The sequence below is a fragment of the Silurus meridionalis genome, chromosome 13, assembly GCF_014805685.1.
Source record: "Silurus meridionalis isolate SWU-2019-XX chromosome 13, ASM1480568v1, whole genome shotgun sequence".
Lineage (NCBI taxonomy): Eukaryota > Metazoa > Chordata > Actinopteri > Siluriformes > Siluridae > Silurus > Silurus meridionalis.
Genome location: NC_060896.1, coordinates 17,087,496 through 17,108,652, shown reverse-complemented (window position 1 = coordinate 17,108,652; position 21,157 = coordinate 17,087,496). Strand labels below are relative to the sequence as shown.

Genomic DNA, 21,157 nt, shown 5'->3' with positions numbered 1-21,157 from the left:
TATTTTGATGTTTTATCTAAATATCAATAGTTCTTTACTTTAATAGATACATATTAAAAATGACCCCCCCCCAAAAAAAAAAAAAAAATTATATTGGTAATGCCATTGAAAGTACCTTAAACTGCAACGTGTAGCCAAGTCGGAGGGCAATGTCTCGGGTCACAGCTACTCTATCTCCGTCGGATCTTCCAAATACCATGGCTGAAGGTGATGGGGCACAAAAACTGCTATTTCGTTCTTTGTCCATTCCCTCATTACCTAGCATCAGCCATAAACTTATTTGGTTCAGTGGGTAATCAAATGCTGGCTTCTCATAAAAGTTCTAAGGACAAAAATACAGACAGGAGATTAAAAAGAAAGATCATAATAGAATAAATGACACTCTTATACTGAGGGCTGACACCACTATTATACCTGCTTATATCTGCAGATATAGCCCTGTACTTAAATTAGAGTTATGTACAAAGCCTTATATTAGTCAAACCTAGGGTAATATAGTGTACATATGACCATTTATTCTCACTCATGTGACTTAAATTTTACTTCTTTACTTAGAAATGTTTCCGGAACAAACAAATGTAATCTACATAAGCTTCAAATAAGAGTCTGAAGTCAGTAATCCAACACGGGCTGCTTGAGCATGATGTAATTGAAAGAGTATTTTGTGTTACTACATAAAAACTTAGACATAGAACATAGAATTTGAGATTTGTATGTGGTAACACAGAATATTCTTTCAATTACATCATTGTGTAGCAGGCCTGGTTGGATTACTGACTTCAGACTCTAATTTAAATTAAGACTAGATGCAAAGCAAATGCTTATATTTAGTATTACCAGTCTACCATTTGAGATGCTGTGGTGGGGTCTTAAATAAATGTGCACAAACTATAAAATTGAAACAGATATGAATTTAAGCAAAGTAATAAAGAAGAGTTGGACAATAACTGATGTGAGAAACTGCAAAAAATCAGTCACTTTATTAAAGGTAGTTCTATATGTTAAATTCTTGGGTGTATCTGTTTTTTTAAATGCTGGTTTTGGTTTCAATAAAAATCAAAAATACTAAATATTGAAAACGCCAAAGGACAATTGTTAAGAAATGTTGGAGCACATTATTTAGTTATTTAGTCCCTGATAAATAAAAACATAGACCTACCCATAGTGAGCCTACTTAGATCAAAAGGTGCAGGCTATTTGTTGGTACCTCAAATAATAAAGACTACAGCAGGGGGCAGATCTTTCTCTTATAAAGCCCCACAGTTATGGAACAGCCATCCAATCAGTGTTCGGGACTCAGACACAGTCTCAGTGTTCAAGTCGAGGCTGAAAACATATTTATTTAGTCAAGTCTTTTATTAGTAGATTTTTCTTAGGTAAAGGAGCAGATCTGGAGGGATCATGGATATAGAGTGTTTGGTGAACTGGGATATTTGTATGCTGCCATCCCCTCACTCTCACACATTCACTCAGGTTTGTTGACGATAGTGTGTGTGGTCGTCTCTTATCCCAGCGATCCCTCATGTCTGTGTTACCTTCTGGTTCTCAGTTTTAGTTATGCTGAAAAAGCGCAGTCTTACCGGAGTCCCCAACTACACAGTGTCCTAAACTTTCATACAACAATAAGGACACATAATAATCCTTCCTTCTCTCTCTCTCTCTCTCTCTCTCTCTCTCTCTCATTCCTGCCCCTCTTCCCTCCTCAGATCTTCCCACTTCATGCAGACCCGCCTCTGGATAGTGTTCTCTTAGACTGGAGGCCACTCTGTGCAGCTGGGGATGGTTTCTTATCAACGCCTTTTGTGGTTCCATGAGTTTACAGTTTTTCTCTAACCTTTTTTAATTGGGTGGGGGCAACTCTGAAGTAAAGTTTGGTGTTCTGCAAGGATCTGTCTTAGACCCACTGCTTTTCTCTCTACAAAATACTACTTCTAATGTATAAAGCAACGAACAGTCTAGTGCCACAGTATTTAAGTGAACTTTTGATACATTATGATCCCCACACCTGCAAAAGGTACATTTTTGGTACTTAAAATAATGAATACTACAGCAGGGGGCAGAGATTTTTCTTACTTAGCCCCACAGTTATGGAACTTTTAAATGGTATTGAACTAAGTGCTGTTTGTGGCTTCAGATGTTCTACCTCTGGATGAAGTCCTTCCCAATTAAAATCACTTTGTGAAGCTAGGGCACGGCACATGTACAATCTAATAATTCGTGAAGCCGATGAACAACCCAAGAACTGTAAGGAATGATTTAGACTGTAACTAGTATAAACAGTCTACTACAGTGGCTCAGGACAGTGTGCATGAATAGATCTGCATTTACACACCTATTACTACACACCTCAACAATGTAACTAAAATAATTGAACATTATCTGCTCAGGGTTCCCTTTTGAGTCTGGTTCCTCTCAAGGTTTTCACCCCATACCATTTTTTTTTGTTGTTGTTTATTCTTTCCACAGTCACCACTGGCTTGCTCATCAGGGATAAACAATTGTAAGAAACTTACTTATAGGCAATAAACCTTACACATTTGTGTAAAGCTGCTTTGAGACAATGTCCACTGTAAAATGCTCTATACAAATAAAATTTAATTTAATTTATTTATCATATATCCGCTCAACTTAACTGACAACTCAAAATCTGATTGGTTGAAGCAACCGCTTCAACCAAACATGTACTTTAGGCTACAGGTGCCTGCACTGCTGATTCAGAAGTCCTCATGGCAGATTTACTTACCTCTCTATCTGAAACCCTCCTCAAAACATATTCAGTGTTACAGATAGAGTTTAGAACAGCAGAGATGTCCTTGCTGCCCCTGAAGATGTGTCAGTGCAATTACCACATTAAGTAACAAACATTTTCACAGTAAGTTAGAGTGGATGTTATTAAAACAAGAAACATCATAACTTCAGTCTTAGTTATGGTAGACACACTGATTATTTCATGCTTTTCTTCATGTCCCCTTATTAGCTTTATACATTTATTGCATTTAGCAGATGCCCTTGTCCAGAGCGATGTACAAAAGTGCTTTGGGTCTCTACCAATGAATAAACCTACACTAGTAGGCTAGATTGCAACTTTAAAATTAATCAGCCTACAACTCTGTTCAGAGGATTTATTTTAATAAAAGACAAAGCAAACCTAAAAAAGTGCTATTTCAAGTGTTTTAGGAAGAGGTAGTGTCACCTGTTGCTTAAAGATAGCCAGGGACTCCACTGTTCTGATATCTAGTGGATGATCCAAGTTCATTCCATCACCTCAGTGCCAAAACAGAAAAGAGCCTTGAGGTATACTTATCTCTTACTCTGAAAAAAGGTGGTACCAGTCGAGCAGTACGAGAGGATCTCAGGCAGTGTGGTGCAGTGCAAAGTGTGACGAGGTAAGAGGGCGCTGGTCCATTTTTGGTTTGTTAGCAAGCATTAGTGTTTTAAATATGATGCATGCAGCTACCAGAAGCATGTGGAGGGAGCGCAGCAGTGGGGTGGGGGAACTTGTCTGATTGAACACAAGTCACGCAGCTGCGCTTTGGAATAGCGTTCAGAAGTAGACTTGCCAGCAGAGTTTCAGTAGTCCAGTCTTGAAATGACAAGAGACTGAATAAGCACTTGTGTGTACAAAAATGGTCAAATCCTTCTGATGTTGTAAAGGAGAAATCGTCAAGAAAAAGTCACATTAGCAACATGTGAGGAGAAGGACAGTTAATTGTCCATAGTTACCCCAAGGGTGCAAGCTTTGGCTGAAAGGGAGAGCAGAGAGTTATAAAGAGTTATTCTGACCAGCAGTTCCGTTTTTTTAAGTTTTAGTTGATGAGCACTCATCCACAAATATATGTCTGCCAGGCTTGCTGAGATCCGAAAAGAAGCTGTGCTATCTGAGGGAGGGAAGAAGAATATGAGTTGAGTGTCATCAGCATAGCAGTGGCAAGAAAACCCATTTGAGGATATGACTTCACCAAGATAGTAAGTATAGATTGAGAAAACAAGAGGACCAAATACTGAGCCTTGTGGGACACCAGAAGAGAGTCTGCACAGGGCAGATGTGGATCCCTTTATGTTACCTGGTATGGCTTCTGAGGGTAGACAAGATGGTTGACTGTGTTGAATGCTGCTGAACTGTCTAGGAGGATGAGTACAAATGACAGCTTAGACTGTTGACATCTAGATATCAAATTCAATTCTGTTTCCAGGAGTCATTATAGATTGCCAAAGCAATCTCTCTTTGGACTTGAGTCATAAACTGTCCACACTTTTGTAAAATTTGTTGAGATGATGGATCTCATCACCATTGGCCAGTGGTGGGCAGTCAGGGCCATCAAAGCTTTCTCTGCTGGCCTAAACACTATCAGAAGCACTGACCTACATTTACAACATAAATACTAACATTTGTTCCATCAAATTGTATCAATTTATTTCCAACAGTTTATTCTCTTCATTTCATAGCGTTTCTCTTGGCTGCACTGCTTCCAATAGGTGTATGTGGATTTTTGATTTTTTTGTCCAATCAGATTTCAGCCTCTATGTGCTGCCATGCTCAATATAATCTGCCCAGGGGCTGCAAATACTACTTAATACTGCTGGCAATAGAGAGAATTAGCAATGGGTCTGTTTCTTTAACCAATCAGATTTCATATTCACATCACAGGGCAGCTAGCTGGCCCAGAATAGCGTCAGCATTTTTCTGTCCTCTGATTATTTGGTCAGAATGTTACTGTTATAGCCAATTTCGACTGGAAAAACATGTGTAACGCTCTGCACACATGAATACATCTGAGTTAGTATGTTTTTATGCCTATGGAGGAAGGGAAATTGATTTGGTCTAGGACATACTTAAGAATCTATTTTCCAGAAAATCTAGACATCGTGAGAAGGTCGGCTAACCCAGAAGCTAGCTAGCTTGTCTCAGCCTGGGAAAGGGTTTGTTCTCCACTTCCAGACCAGTGAATAAGAGCGGTACCACTGGATTACAGCCTTGTATTTTATTACATTTTAATGTTTTTGTCATGTTATTAGACAAATATTGATTCTGAACTGCTCCAGATGATGTACATGCCACAGTTGTAATGTAGAGGTTTGGGTTGTCTTAACTGGGTTTCCTGCTTAAGTAAAATAGCATTTATCTTCCATATGCAAAATGTCTCTCTCTGTAATGCCAAGCATTGTTATATTATGTTTTTGTATAGTATTGATGGTTTCTATAATCACGATGTGTTAGTGTCAGGGTGCGGACCATGGGTCGGAAGCAGGTATAATCCGATAGGGAAGTATGATCCAACCTGACGGGTATAATCCACGGAACAGGTATGATCCACAGAACAGGTAGAATCCAGGAAGCGAGTGTAATCCATGAAACAGGAATGAGGAACAGGAACCAGCGGGGAATGCTGGCAGTCAGGAACCTGGTCGATCACCATATCCAGTGTTGGGCAACGTTACTTTTAAAAGTAATACATTACAATATTGAGTTACTCCCCAGAAAAGTAACTAATTACGTTACTTAGTTACTTTATATGGAAAGTAACGCGTTATATTACTTTTGCGTTACTTGTATCTCTTTCACGCCATACAGGTGTAACAGGTGTAATATAGATAATTGCCATTCAGAAATAAGTTATATTAGGGCAAAAGACATGTGTGGGCTGCACACCGGTGATGTGGAGAGAGAACATACCTTTCGCTGTCATCTCATAAAACTTCGTGCAATTCCGTAAATATGACCTCATCTACATCATTCTCTGCTTCATCATCAGCTTGAAACATTCTGAATGCTTTTACAAAGTTCACGCTATTATCAGTGACCGTGGCAGTTTATCTTTCCACAAAGAGCAAATGAGCTGTGAATTTGCTCTCTATCTCCGATGTGATGGCATCGTACATGTGTCTCCCACGGAAAACTTTTGTTCTGAGCAGTCAATAGATCTGCAGTGGTGGAAAGTCGGCAAAAGTTTTCTATATTTCTGTCTCCATTTCCATATATGAACATTGCATAATGTTGCATATATTCACCATTATACACACACACACACACACACACACACACACACACACACACACACACACACACACACACACACACACATCTGTAGTGCTGTGCTTTGCATGCAGATTTTTTTTTTTTTTTTAAGTGGTATTTTTTTGCAGTTAACAAGAGCTTTTCACCAACACATAATCTACACTTAACCATTATTCCTTTCTCATTTTCCTCGACTATTTCAAAATAATAAGAATACTTCCATCACAGTAATGTAATGCCCTGGTTTGCCATCTCGCACATCTGAGTGGGCGATTCTACGTGACTATGTTCATTTTAATTCAGTATTGATTTTTTTATGCAAAATAATTTAACTGAAAAGTAACTCACATTACTTTTTTAAAAAAGTAACTCAGATATTAATGTGTAAATTTATAAAGTAACGCGCTACTTTACTCGTTACTCCAGAAAAGTAATATTACGTAATGCACGTTACTTGTAACGCGTTACCCCCCCAACACTGACTATATCTAACTAGGCAGCGTAACAGCTACTGAGGGGGTCGTGGCAGGTGGATCCCAGACAGTTAGTGGTGGTATTAAGAGGTCGATTAAGTTGGGGGATTAAGGCAATGGCAGTGGTGGGGAAGTCCTCACTAAAGGCAAGGGCCAAAATGTAGTGGTAATATAATCGTGATTATAGAAACCATCAATACTATACAAAAACATAATATAACAATGCTTGGCATTACAGAGAGAGACATTTTGCATATGGAAGATAAATGCTATTTTACTTAAGCAGGAAACCCAGTTAAGACAACCCAAACCTCTACATTACAACTGTGGCATGTACATCATCTGGAGCAGTTCAAAATCAATATTTGTCTAATAACATGACAAAAACATTAAAATGTAATAAAATACAAGGCTGTAATCCAGTGGTACCGCTCTTATTCACTGGTCTGGAAGTGGAGAACAAACCCTTTCCCAGGCTGAGACAAGCTAGCTAGCTTCTGGGTTAGCCGACCTTCTCACGATGTCTAGATTTTCTGGAAAATAGATTCTTAAGTATGTCCTAGACCAAATCAATTTCCCTTCCTCCATAGGCATAAAAACATACTAACTCAGATGTATTCATGTGTGCAGAGCGTTACACATGTTTTTCCAGTCGAAATTGGCTATAACAGTATCATTCTGACACCTGTGGATATCAGGGAGCAGCAATAAAGCCTAATAAGCACCAATTAGGCAGCTTTAAAATGACTGTGATACTCAGCTCCTTCTAGACATTTACTGGTGTGGTTAAAACATGGTGAAGATGCTGACTTCGGCTGCTGTGCGCTACCTGAAGCGTAGAGTGGAGAAAAGTCCCCGTGTGACTGCTGAGGAACTGAGAAAAGATTTGTCAGATGTGGGTACTGAAGTTTCTGCTCAGACAATACGGCGCACCCTGCGTAATGAAGGCCTCCATGCCAGAACTCCCAGGCGCACCCCCTTGCTGTCCCCAAAGAATAAGAAGAGTCGACTGCAGTATGCCAAAAGTCATGTGGACAAACCACAGAAGTTTTGGGATAGTGTTCTGTGGACTGATGAAACAAAATTAGAACTGTTTGGGCCCATGGATCAACGCTATGTTTGGAGGAGGAAGAACAAGGCCTATGAAGAAAAGAACACCTTGCCTACTGTGAAGCATGGCGGGGGGTCAATCATGCTTTGGGGCTGTTTTGCTTCTGCAGGTACTGGGAAGCTTCAGCGTGTGCAAGGTACCATGAATTCTCTTCAGTACCAGGAGATATTGGATGACAATGTGATGCAGTCCGTCACAAACCTGAGGCTTGGAAGACGTTGGACCTTTCAACAGGACAATGATCCCAAGCATACCTCCAAGTCCACTAGAGCATGGTTGCAGATTAAAGGCTGGAACATTTTGAAGTGGCCATCGCAGTCACCAGACTTAAATCCGATTGAGAACCTCTGGTGGGACTTAAAGAAAGCAGTTGCAGTCGCAAGCCTAAGAATGTGACTGAACTGGAGGCTTTTGCCCATGATGAATGGGCGAAGATACCCGTCGATCGCTGCAAGACACTTGTGTCAAGCTATGCTTCACGTTTAAAAGCTGGTATAACTGTAAAAGGATGTTGTACTAAGTACTAAGATTGAATGTCACTTGGGGGTTGAATAAAACTGATAATGATGTGAGCTCAGAAAAGACATTTGTGGTTATTTCATTATAAATGTTATGTTATATTTGTCTGACCTACACGTGCCTCTTTGATTTAATTGTAAGCAGGATGACTGAATGATCATAATCAATGTCAAACCGACCAAAACAATCAATTTCAGTGGGGGTTGAATAATTTTGAACACAACTGTATGTGGACATTGTGCACAATAGTGTCTTTATTGTTTTCTGTAGATACAGACCGAGTGTCCACATAAGTGACAATTTCTTTCCAAGAAGCGCTTCATGTTCAAAGAAAATATATGGTTATTATAATTATTGGTTCTTCCTAACCCCAAATAACTGGAAGAAATCTAAAATGCAAGCCAAACCAAAGATCAGGTCTTAGGAGGTTAAACTGAAGAAGAACATATGCACCATTCTTTGTGATGTAATTCTTCCCTGATCAGAAAAGACACCATGGCCATCGTAGGTCACATGGGAAACCTCTCCAAGAATTATGTTTTTGTTCGGGCATGATAAAAATCTAACAGTGGACTTTTGGTTATCCAACAGCAGGATACACTCCCCTATTCACAGCAATAGAAATGAAGTAGAGACCATCTCTATCTTTAAGAGCTTAGGAGTCCACAAATCTGTCCTCGGCCCCGAACCTTTTAGCTCTGGTTAGGAGGGCACAACAGCACCTGTACTTCTTGAGGACGCATCATAAAGAGCATCCTGACCAACCCCATTACTGTATAGTATGGAGGCTGCCCTGTGTGTAAACAAAAAGCCCTTCAAATGGTGGTCAAAACTGCCCAGTGCATCACTTGCTCCTAACTACCTGCCATTGAGTACCTTCACCACAGCAGATGTCTGTGCAGGGCTCACAAAATCATCAAAACTAAATCAATCAATCAATCATCCATCCATCCATCCATCCATCCATCCATCCATCCATCCATCCATCCATCCCCCCATTAACTTGTTTTTTGTATATGTCTAGTTTACCTGAGGAAGAGTAGGATTAGCCAGTGGAATGACAAGTTTCTCCTTCTCAGAGAAAATAATGATATCATCAATGGCCCATTGATCATAACCCTGACCCGAATGGAGGGGTTGCCACCAGCGGAATTGCGTACATGGTGTCTTAGCAGAGAGTGGTAGCTCATAGTGGACAAACCTGTTGGTGCAAGAGAGATAGAAAAAAAATTTGCTACATGGACTCTTTATCTAAGAATTTATCAGTAGAAATTAAACTTGGATATATTTTAGATTAGTAAATAGTAGTAAAGATTTACTGTCCTCTGCAATTAAATGAACATACAGCCGTTATTGTCAAGGTAGCTGGCAACAAATGATAACAGTTGTACGTTAACCATGCAAAGCCACATGTCCTATTCATTATGTTTTTTTCCGCTTGACAGGACAATACAAATTTGTGTATCTTTTATCAGCAGTTCACATTTTATGCTCATGGCAAAGAACTTTCTGAGAATTTTTTAATTAGAATTGTTGCTATTCACAAAGATGGCCTAGGCTCTAAGAAGATCGGTAACACCCTGATACTGAGTTACAGTGCAGTGGCCAGGGTCATACTGAGGATTTCTAAGACAGTTTTTATTAGGAACAGGCCTTGCAAGTGTTGATCAAAGAAGTCAAGTTCTTGTGCTGTGCGTCAGGTGAATAGCTGGCTTTAAATAAAAAAAAACAGAAGCATGAGTGATTCCAGCATTGCTTTAAAGGTTGCAGAAGTGGAAGGTTGAAAGATTGTCAGTGTGCAGACCATACGCCACACAATGCAACAAGTCTGCATGGCCGTCGGCCCAGAAGGAAGCCTCTTCTGAAGCTGGCTCACAAGAAAGCCCATTTTCTGAACATTTTTCTCAAAATAACCTGTTCAAGAACATAAATTACCTGAACCATGTCCTTTTTTCTGATGAGACTAAGATAAACTTGTTTGGCTCAGATGGTGTCCAGCATGTGTCTTACATGCAACTGCTCCGTGATGCAATTATGGAGGAGTGGCAGAGGATCCCAACAACAACCTGTGCAGCTCTGGTAAATTACATGCCATGGGGAATTAAGGCAGTGCTATACAGTACTCACACAAATATTGACAATTTGGACACAGGTTTTGACAGTTTACCCACTTTTGTTGCCATATTTTGACAATAATGGCGGTATGTTAAGTTTTTTTTGCGGACAGTAAATCTATACTGCTAGACAACCTGCACATTAAATACTCTAAAATATATTCAAGTGTCATTAATATAGTAGTGTCCTTTGAGAAGATAAACTAAAATGGTTGCTGACATCTGAGGGTTAGGGTTGTACTCATTTTTGTGAGACACTGTATTATAACTTGAAAATGGGTAAAAATGTACCTCAATACAATATGTGTTAATACTGAGAATTTTAAAACACCTTACCGAGGCTTGGTAAAGTCAGTGAAGTACAGTTCTGCAATCAGACCCCAGGTAATGCCCCCATTGTTACTATATTGGAGAAGCACGCCCTCCTCCCTGCTGTCAGGTTGATTACACTCGGCCCAGTCACCACCCACACGCAAGTAGAATTGCACAAACTCTGCCCATTCTGTATCCAAGTTCAAGCTGACTAGCTGTCTCAATCCAGCCTGTACAAAAATCAGTTTCAATATGATGTTAAAATTAACTTTTAAATGACATTTAAAATTACTTTCATTCATAACAACAGTTGACACAATTTACTTAAAACTATTTAAGATCTACTTACAATTTTTCAATATAACATTCATTACAGACCTTGCTAAAATACAAAGACGATCCAGATGATACAACACCACAACCCTCGTCAGGGGTCACCACCACCCCACCAATAACCTCCTGCCATGTGGTCTTTAGTAATTCCAGGGACTCAAAATCTGACAACACACTGGATGTCAACGGTGAGTTAGGCTGGCAATCTGTACCAGAAAAGCCATCATCACACCTAGAGGGAGAATGCAATGGGAAAAACACAGCAAATTCTAAGACCTTTGCAGCAGCAAATTTTATTTTGCATATATTGTTTATGGTATATGGCAATACAAAATTGCCATACCAACTTATGTCATACAAAGACGGACCTGCAGTGACCATGGTCACACCAGCCATGCCCATTGCACATTAGAGGACACTGCTGCCCAATGTAGATATTATCTAAGGCCCACTCATCTTGCTCACTGTAGAAGTTTTGGATCCAGCGAAATCTTGTGGCACTAGACCTAAATGAAAAAAAACAAAAAACAACAAAAATAAATTAATCAGCATAATACAAAGAACATGGTTTCAGAGGCTAATCAATAACATTAATCAGTTGTTCTTTATGTTTTTGGGATTTTTGTTTTGCATGGATTTTTTTGTTGTCACAAATCAACTGAATAAACACTTTCTTAAACTTAAACTCTGGACCTGAAAGTGCAGCCTATGCTTTTACTTGGAACCTTCTGTGTTACATGTTCTAAGTGCTTAAAATGTGCTCGCTCTCTCTCTCTATCTCTCTCTCACACACACTCTCCTCATGTCTCTCTCTCACTCTCTCTCAAGTGATTTTCCTTTATTCAAGTCAAGTCAAGTTAAGAAGCTTTTATTGTCATTTCCACCATATGTAGCCGACGCAGTACACAGTGAAATGAAACAATGCTCCTCCAGAACCCTGATGCTACATACAACAATAATCACAGGAACAGAAAACACAGAGCTAAGGAATAGTAAGTGTCCTCACCACATAAAGTGCATGTGTGCAACCTGGTGCAAACAGTGCAAAGACAACACCAAACAGTTCAAGACAACACAAGACGGTGCAGGACAAAAACACAAAACACAAAAACCTGTTGTGACAAGACAAAGTGAACAAAATTGAACAGTACAAAATGTAAACAAAATTGTTGCGCAAATGAGCAATATAGCAGCAGTTCAGAAAAGATGTGCAAAGAAAGCATTTAAAAAGTTTATGGTAATGAGGTGATGTAATGTGGGTGGTACTGAAGTCATGTGTGCGAAGTGAGTATGAGTGTGTGTTGAGTCCGGGTTGTACAGATTGGTCACACCTGGACCGAGCACCTGGTCACTGGGAGGAGCGAAGGTCTTCCTCGCCACAGTGTTGTTCTTCACCTCAAACCGAGCATAGAAGTCGTTTAGCGGATCTGGGAGGGAGGTGTCACGGTCACAAGCAGGTGATGTCGTCTTGTAGTTTGTGATTGCCTGGATGCCCTGCCACATGTGCCGGGTGTCTCTGCTGTGGCCGTAAATTCTCTTGGCATGTGCGCGCTTCGCCTCTCGGATGGCACGGGACAATTTGGCCCTTGCTGTCTTTAGGGACATCTTGTCCCCTGCTCTAAAGGCGGAGTCTCTTGTTTTTAGCAGTGCACGCACCTTAATGGTCATCCACGGCTTCTGGTTGGAGCGTGTAGTGATGGTCTTGGAGATGGTCACGTCATCAATGCACTTGCCTTTGTAGCTGGTCACTGTTGACGTGTACTCTTCCAAGTTGATGAAATCGCCATTGGTTGCAGCTTCCCAGTCCGTGCATTCAAAGCAGTCCTGGAGAGCAGACATGGATCCTGCAAAGATGTGGTCTGAGGGACGGGGCTTAGCGCTAATTGAAATCTCCGGCGACAATAAACAATCCGTCAGGGTGTGTGTTTTGTAGTTCGCTGCTGGTCCCGTAAAGTACGCTGAGGGCTTCCTTAGAATTAGCGCTAGGTGGTATGTACACTCCGAGCGCAATAGCGGTGGTGAATTCCCGGGGTAAATAAAAAGGTCTGCATCTCACAACCATAAACTTCAACAGTGATGAGCAGTAGGTGGAAACAAACACAGAGTTCTTACACCATTCCGTGTTGATGTAAACACACAGACCGCTGCCACGAGTCTTGCTGCACAGAGCTGCATTTCTGTCTGCACGAAACGCAGCTAGCCTATCCAGCTGAATGCTGGTGTACGAAACTCTGTCGCTCAGCCACGTCTCAGTGAACACAAAGACGCAGCAGTGTCTGTACTCATGCCGATTAGCTTGTTGGAGTCAGATGTAGTCCAATTTATTGTCCAGGGAGCAGACATTTGCCAGCAGTATTTATGGTAGAGCAGGCCCGCTAGGGTTAGCTTTTAGCCTAGCACTAGCCCCCGCTCGCTTTCCACGCTTCTGCTTCCTCGTGCAGCGCTTTCGATTTCCTCTCCTCTGTCCATCCGCCGCAGGCGTTGCCGTGGTCTGGAGGCCTGGTTCTCGAAGCACACCGAGGTCACATAGCTTCTGCCACAGATCATCATTTATTTTGTTGTTGGGGTTGTTTCTGATTTCTTTGGGTGTTTGGCAGTGGTACACATGGACACCGATGTCCATATGTTGCGTAAGGCAGGCTACAAAGTGAAAGTAGCACCATTTTGGGTCCAGAGCGGCCGCTGCGAACTACTGCCATGCCGCCATCTTGGATTCTGAGGAAACCAACTCATGACTTGGTTGATAAAAATTCAAAAATGAAATGGGTTATGAATGTGAGGATTGCTGTTTTAGACTTTTGAATCAAATTTTATAGATTTTAATTGCAGACTATACTATCTCCTTTAAAAAATGGTGTATCTCTCTCTCTCTGTATGCTGGGAGGAAGAGCATGTTTTTGTGGGCGAGTGTGCTCAGCGTTTTGCTCTCGTCCATAAGTCTTAAAAATAAAATAAAATAAAAAAGAAAGCGCTATACTGTGGTCCCCCAGAACTCGTGGGGGTATTCTCTTTATTCTCTTTATTTATTTGCCTTCTTTTTTTCTTTGTTTTATTTCTTCCCAATCCTATTCCCTTATGCCGGACAGTCATACAAAGCATTTCACTGCATGTCGTACTCTGTATGTATGTGTATGTGACAAATAAAATTAGATTTGATTTGATTTGGTTACAGTCTAAGCCCCCCAACCCCCGCCCCGGAAGTTCCAAAAATCCACAAATTTTGGATGCACCCCCGCAGCCACTATGGTACCTTACAGAATTCATCTAGACATTGACACTTTAATACAATTCTTCGTCTTCTTCTTTCGGCTGCTCCCATTAGGGGTCGCCACAGCGGATCATCCGTCTCCATACCACCCTGTCCTCTACATCTGCCTCTTTTACACCAACTACCTGCATGTCTTCCCTCACCACATCCATGAACCTCCTCCTTGGCCTACCTCTTTTCCTCCTACCTGGTGGCTCCATCCTCAGCATTGTTCTACCAATATAATTCATGTCCCTCCTCTGCACATGTCCAAACCATCTCAAGCTCGCCTTCCTCACCTTGTCACCAAAACATCCTACATGCGCTGTCCCGCTAATAAACTCATTTCTAATCTTATCCATCCTTGTCACTCCCAACGAAAACCTTAACATCTTCAGTTTTGCTACCTCCAGCTCCACCTCCTGTCTTTTACTCAATGCCACTGTCTCTAATCCATACAACATCGCAGGTCTCACCACAGTCGTATAAACTTTCATTTTTGCAGATACCCTTCTATCACAAATCACTCCTGTCACTCTTCTCCACCCACTCCACCCTGCCTGCACTCTTTTCTTCACTTCTCTAACACACTCTCCATTACTTTGCACTGTTGACCCCAGGTACCTGAACTCCTCCACCTTCTCCAGCTCTTCTCCCTGCAACCGCACCACTCCACTGCCCTCCCTCTCATTCACACACATGTACTCTGTCTTACTCCTACTGAGTTTCATTCCCCTTCTCTCCAGCGCATACCTCCACCTCTCCAGGCTCTTCTCAACCTGCTCCCTACTCTCACCACAAATCACAATATCATCCGCAAACATCATAGTCCAGGGAGACTCCTGTCTGACCTCGTCCGTCAACCTGTCCATCACCACTGCAAACAGGAAAGGGCTCAGGGCCGATCCTTGATGCAGTCTAACCTTCACCCTGAACCAGTCTGTCGTACCTACTGCACACTTCATTGCCGTCACACCTGACTTCCTCATACAATACCACAACTCCTCTCTTGGCACCCTGTCGTACGCCTTCTCTAAATCCACAAATACACAATGCAATTCCTTCTGTCCTTCTCTATACTTCTCCATCAACATTCTCAAAGCAAATAAGGCATCTGTGGTGCTCTTCCTCGGCATGAAACCATACTGTTGCTCACAGATGGTCACCTCTTCTCTCAGCCTGGCTTCCACTACTCTTTCCCATAACTTCATGGTGTGACTGATCAATTTAATTCCCCTGTAGTTACTGCAAGACTGCACATCTCCTTTATGCTTACAGATCGGTACCAGCACACTTCTCCATTCCTCAGGCATCTTCTCACCTTCCAAAATCCTGTTAAACAATCTGGTCAAAACTCCACTGCCATCTCTCCTAAACATCTCACGCTTCTACCGGTATGTCATCTGGTCCAACCGACTTTCCACTCTTCATCCTCTTAATTGCTGCTCTCACTTCCTCCTTACTAATCCTATCTACATCCTGCTTCACCAACTCCACATCATCCAACCTTCTCTCTCTCTGATTTTCCTCATTCATCAGCTGCTCAAAATACTCCCTCCACCTTCTCAACACACTCTCCTCACTAGTCAACACATTTCCCTCTCCATCCTTTACTGCTCTAACTTGCAGTACATCCTTCCAGCTCGGTCCCTCTGCCTGGCCAATCGGTATAAATCCTTTTCTCCTTCCTTAGTGTCCAACCTCTCATACAGCTCCTCATATGCCTTTTCCTTGGCTTTCGCCACATCCTCTTAACCTGCTGCCGCATCTCCTTGTACTCCTGCCTACTTTTCTCATCACTCTGTCTATCCCACTTCTGTTTTGCCAACCTCTTTCTCCTTATGCTCTCCTGCACTTCCTCATTCCACCACCACGTCTCCTTGTCTTGCTTTCTATTTCCAGATGTCACACCAAGTACTTTTCTAGCTGCCTCCCTCATCACTCCTGCAGTAGTTGCCCAATCATCCAACACCTCCTTAACACCACTGAGCCTCTGTCTGACCTCTTCCCTGAACCTCACACTACACTCTTCCTCCTTCAGTTTCCACCATCTTATTCTTCTTTCAGTCCTCACTCTCCTCCTCTTCTTCTTCGCCTCCAAAACCATCCTACAGACCACCATCCGATGCTGTCTAGCTACACTGTCCCCTGCCAACACCTTACAGTCTCCAATCTCCTTCAGGTTGCATCTCCTGCATAGCACATAGTCCACCTGTGTGCACCTTCCTCCACTCTTATACATCACCCTATGATCCTCCTTCTTCTTAAAATAAGTGTTCACCACTGCCATTTCCATCCTTTTAGCAAAATCTACCACCATCTGCCCTTCCACATTCCTCTCCTTAAAACCATACCTACCCATCACCTCCTCATCACCTCTGTTCCCTTCACCTACATGCCCATTAAAGTCTGCCCCAATCACCAATCGTTCTTTCCTAGGTACACCATCTACCACTTCATCTAATTCACTCCAGAATCTTTCCTTCTCCTCCATCTCACAGCCAACTTGTGGAGCATAGGCACTGATGACATTTATCATCATCCTTCAACTTCCACCTTCACGATCATCACCCTATCAGAAACTCTCTTCACCTCCACTACACTCTTACTGTACTCTTCCTTCAGAATCACCCCTACACCATTTCTCTTTCCATCCACACCATGATAAAACAGTTTAAATCCACCTCCAATGTTCCTGGCCTTACTCCCTTTCCACTTGGTCTCCTGAACACACAGCATATCTACCTTTCTCCTCTCCATCATATCAGCTATCTCTCTCCCTTTACCCGTCATAGTACCAACATTTAAAGTACCAACCCGAACCTCCACTCTCCTGCACTGCTCCTTTCCCTGCCGTCTCTGTAGACGTCTTCCTCCTCTCCTTCTCCTCCTTCGGCCAACAGTAGCCCAATTTCCACCGGTACCCTGTCGGCTAACGATACCTGTGGCGGTCGTTGTTAACCCGGGCCTCGACCGATCCAGTATGAAATTCTCATTTGTGATCCGCATATTTGATTTGGCACATATTTAACGCTGGATGCCCTTCCTAACGCAACCCTCCCCATTTACCCGGGCTTGGGACCGGCACTAAGAGTGCACTGGCTTGTGCATCCATAATGGCTGGGTTGACACTTTAATACAATAATGTGTTTAAAAAAAACGCATTACATTTGTTAGCGAAAACATCGTAGCGTTCATGAACATTTGATCCCTCTGCATTTGGTCCCTCTGCAGATTCCCGCAACATAATCTGCAACTTGCTGTTAGTTAGGTTCCAAATGAGAACCCGCAAATTTTCCTAACCTCAAATTATTGGTGGATGACTGTATAACAAAAAAGAATGGACAAATCCCTTAAAAGATCACCAACCCCCACATGGCATAGGGGACGGTGCTGGGGCATATTCTTCAGCTGGAGAAATGGTTTCCACCAGCTCTAAGGCTTTTCACTCTTTAACGTGATGCCACTAAATAAAAATTGTGTGTGGGGTGAGTGTGGAAGACTGGAGCCTGGAATAACGTGTTCGGATTTGAGAATATAGTAACTGCGTCCATGATGAACAGTGCCGTGGTCTTATTTTTAAACACAGTGAAGAAAGCAATGAAGTTGGTGATGAAAGGCACTGACATTAATGGTTCTCACTACAATGTACTAGCGCTAGCAACCCCTTCAAGAAAGCAAGTCGTACCTAGTAAGACGTGTCTTTTAGAAAATGTACATACATGATATTGAACAACAAAAAGACATGCACATTAAATTTCACAATTGATGGATTCGATTATGTAAACTATGTCCCAACAGAGGGGATAAGATGTTTTGGTTGTGGACAAGCAAGGCACTTTGTGCACACATGTCCATGTCAAAAGAAAAAAGAGAATGATGATGAGGTCCAGATTAATGAATAAAATAACAAACCAAAACAAACCAACAAATAAACTGCCAACAAATAAACTGAAGAATAACCTTGACAACACAGACCCCCTAGTGGGAGGGGATGTTTAAAACTTTAACAAAAAGAAAGGAAAATGTGAAAAATGTGATCAATAGTGGGAATGATTGTGATATAGAAAGTGACTGAGACTTAGTTCTCTGTCAAAAGACCTGACTAAATGCAAAATATTTTTTTGTTTGTTTTTTTTTAAATAACAAAAAGCTGGAAGATAGTCAACATAAATGACAATTTTTTAAAGTCAAAAATACTATTGGAGGCAATAAGAAGATTAATGAATGAAAAGGTTTAGAAAAGATTAAAATTTTTCACTCAAAGAAAATTTTAACAAAACTAAACTTTCTGGTAAACAACGAAGAAGGCCTTTGTCTGAAATGTCTGAAAATGTTAAGAATGTTTTTTATGTCAGTATTTGGCTACGTACTGCTTTTTACCATCCTCTGTTTTGTCAAGGGAGCTTTTTGCATTGCATCTTTAAACATAAATGGTGCAAAGATAGCAAAAAGTGAGCAATACTCTTTGTAAAAATATAGCAGAATAAAATAGACATTTTGTTATTTCAAGAGACACACAGTGATAAAAATAATTAAATTGGTTGGACACACCAATGGGTGGTGACATCCTGTCTAAGTCATTTTTCATCCACAAGTGGAGGAGTTGCAATTTTATTCTCTAAGAACACTACTTCCATTTTATACAGTGCAGAAGAAATGGTAAAAGACATGTTAAAAGTTAAAGCCTGTTTTTAAAAATATGCTCTTTTATATTTGTATATGCCCCTACTTTGCCTGTAAAGAGACTCTAGAAATGTGTCACTCTAAAGGTTTTTTATTATTTATGTGGAGATTTAAATTGCACCCTTCGAAGATATTGATCGTAACCGCGTAGAACTGCACATGCCTTCTCGCAAATGACTCATGCAGATAATATATAAGCATCAGCTGAATGATGTTTGGAGACTTCTTAACCAAGTAGAAAAACACTATACATGGGTGGATGCAAGCAATACAATTTTGTCCCTCGGAAGACGATTGGTTATATGCCTTTAAGCACCAACTAAACACGATTAATAGCTGTCTTTTAAATCCAGATGGATTTAGTAATCTAATTCTGGATTTATGTAGAGCAAGTTTTAGTAATATTAAACCAAAAGGGCCTACTGGCTGTTTAACACAACAATATTAGACAATCAGTCTTTAAGAAATAGCGCTACTTTTTTTAATGAAATAATTAAAAAAAGAAAAGTCTGATTTAGTCCATGTACAGCAATGGTGGTACTATGGAAAAATTTAAATAAAACAATTATGTCAACAACACAATTACAATGTCAAAAAAATATATAAAGTCAATAGACAGCCTAGAAAAGTAAAAATAAACAATGCAAATTATATCCAAACCCTAAAGAACAAGAAAAAAAAATGCTTGCAGACCTTCTAAATTCCAAAGCACAAGGAGCATTAGTAATAGCATGGTTCCTTAACATAGACTAAATGGATGCAACTTCAAGATTTGTTTTAACCTTAAAACCTTAAAAGAATTGGAAGTCATTTTATTCACAACTTACACTCAGAAAATGGAGAATTTCTATCGTTCTATGATTTAAAGTTATTGTCGAAGACACTAGCAACAAGACTGGGAAGTGTCCTAGAAGAAATAATACACCCAGATGAAATGCACTGTGTACTAGGAAGAACCATATTTGATAATATTTTACTGTTCAGAGACATTTTTGATATCTCAGATTAATACAGTTTGAACGTAGGCTTGATTCCTCTAAACCAAAAAAATCTTTTAATCAAGTAGAACACAAGTACTTATGGCAAGAGCATGTTGACCCGCCACTAGAACTGGTAGAAAAAATCCAAGCAATACTAGTTGACTTCTTCTGGGACAAACTGCACTGGTTACCTCAAACCATTCTCTACCTTCCTAAAGAAGAGGGGGGACAGGGCTTAGTGCACCTACAATGCAGGATCGCTCCATTTCATTGTAATTTTCTACAGACGTTTCTGGACAGCTCAGCATGCTTTAACTGGAACACAGTCACCATTGTGATTCTAAAGACTCTGAGATGTCTAAAACTGGATAAGTCTTTATTTCTAGTGTCTATCTATCCTTATATCTAATCTATGTCTCTCTTATACCAGATTTCTATTAGAGCCTATTCAAAATATGGAAACCCTTTAAAATACTAAAAAATACTGATGCTGCAATCATTCACTGGCTGCTGGAGGAACCACCAAACCAAATGTGACAATTAATGCGCTTAGCGAAACCATACTTAAATCTGGAATAATCCTGCTTGGTCAACTGGTGAATATTGCTAGACCAACCTTCTAAAAAGTAGAACAAACAGCTGAGAAGCTAGGTGTGAAATCAAAAGGAATCACAACACAACTACTCCAAAAATGGAGAAATCGACTCTCACCAAAGAAAAAAGCAATGTTAATGGAGTACTATGATGGAACAGAAGAACTAGATGATGGAGACACCTTTCCTGAGCTACCAATATTGCCAGAGCTGGATGGACACACTGGTCATTTTTTAAACTACAAGGACATTACTAATATGGACTTTTACACTGTTTCTGGAAAAAAAAAAATTAGCTTTTGTAAAAGTTTTTAATAAAAAAGTAAATATTAACATGGTAACTGAACAACAACTACTACAGTAGAGAACTTTATAAAAGCTACCAGTAACAAAAAAAAAAGACTTTTTTTTTGCACGGAGAATTTTGCACGGGATTGTAGCAATGTTTTTAATCTCTAAATTATGTACAAATACGAATCAGGATTGTCCTTTTGACTTTTTCATGCTTTGCAGAGTGCTCTAGACTTATACCGCTTTCTATTCTCTGACAGACTATATTTATCGATTTGAATAATTATTTTTCAAAACAGACTTATTTTGGGGGGAAAGTACACAAGAAAAATTTAAGAAAAATGTAAATTTCTAAACTACATCTTAAGCCAAGCAAAAATGTTTATTTACTTGAGTAGAAAAAACAAGATCAAACATAAAGCAAACGATAGTGCAGTTACAGTAACAACAGCTCTATTAAAATCAAGAATTTTTGTTAAATA

The 21,157-nt window shown here is 40.5% G+C and overlaps 1 protein-coding gene across 9 annotated transcripts in view; it reads right to left on the bottom strand.

Annotated features, from left to right (window-relative positions):
* Positions 1 to 21,157, bottom strand: part of reln (reelin) — a 515,746-nt gene that overhangs the window by 139,300 nt on the left and 355,289 nt on the right. For all 9 annotated transcript variants that reach the window (XM_046864386.1, XM_046864387.1, XM_046864388.1 and 6 more), the window contains 5 exons: positions 11,247 to 11,384; positions 10,924 to 11,110; positions 10,570 to 10,775; positions 9,149 to 9,320; positions 116 to 322 (listed from right to left, as the gene is read on the bottom strand). In XM_046864386.1, the coding sequence (XP_046720342.1) occupies positions 116 to 322; positions 9,149 to 9,320; positions 10,570 to 10,775; positions 10,924 to 11,110; positions 11,247 to 11,384 (910 nt within the window). The remainder of the gene's footprint in view (positions 1 to 115; positions 323 to 9,148; positions 9,321 to 10,569; positions 10,776 to 10,923; positions 11,111 to 11,246; positions 11,385 to 21,157) is intronic.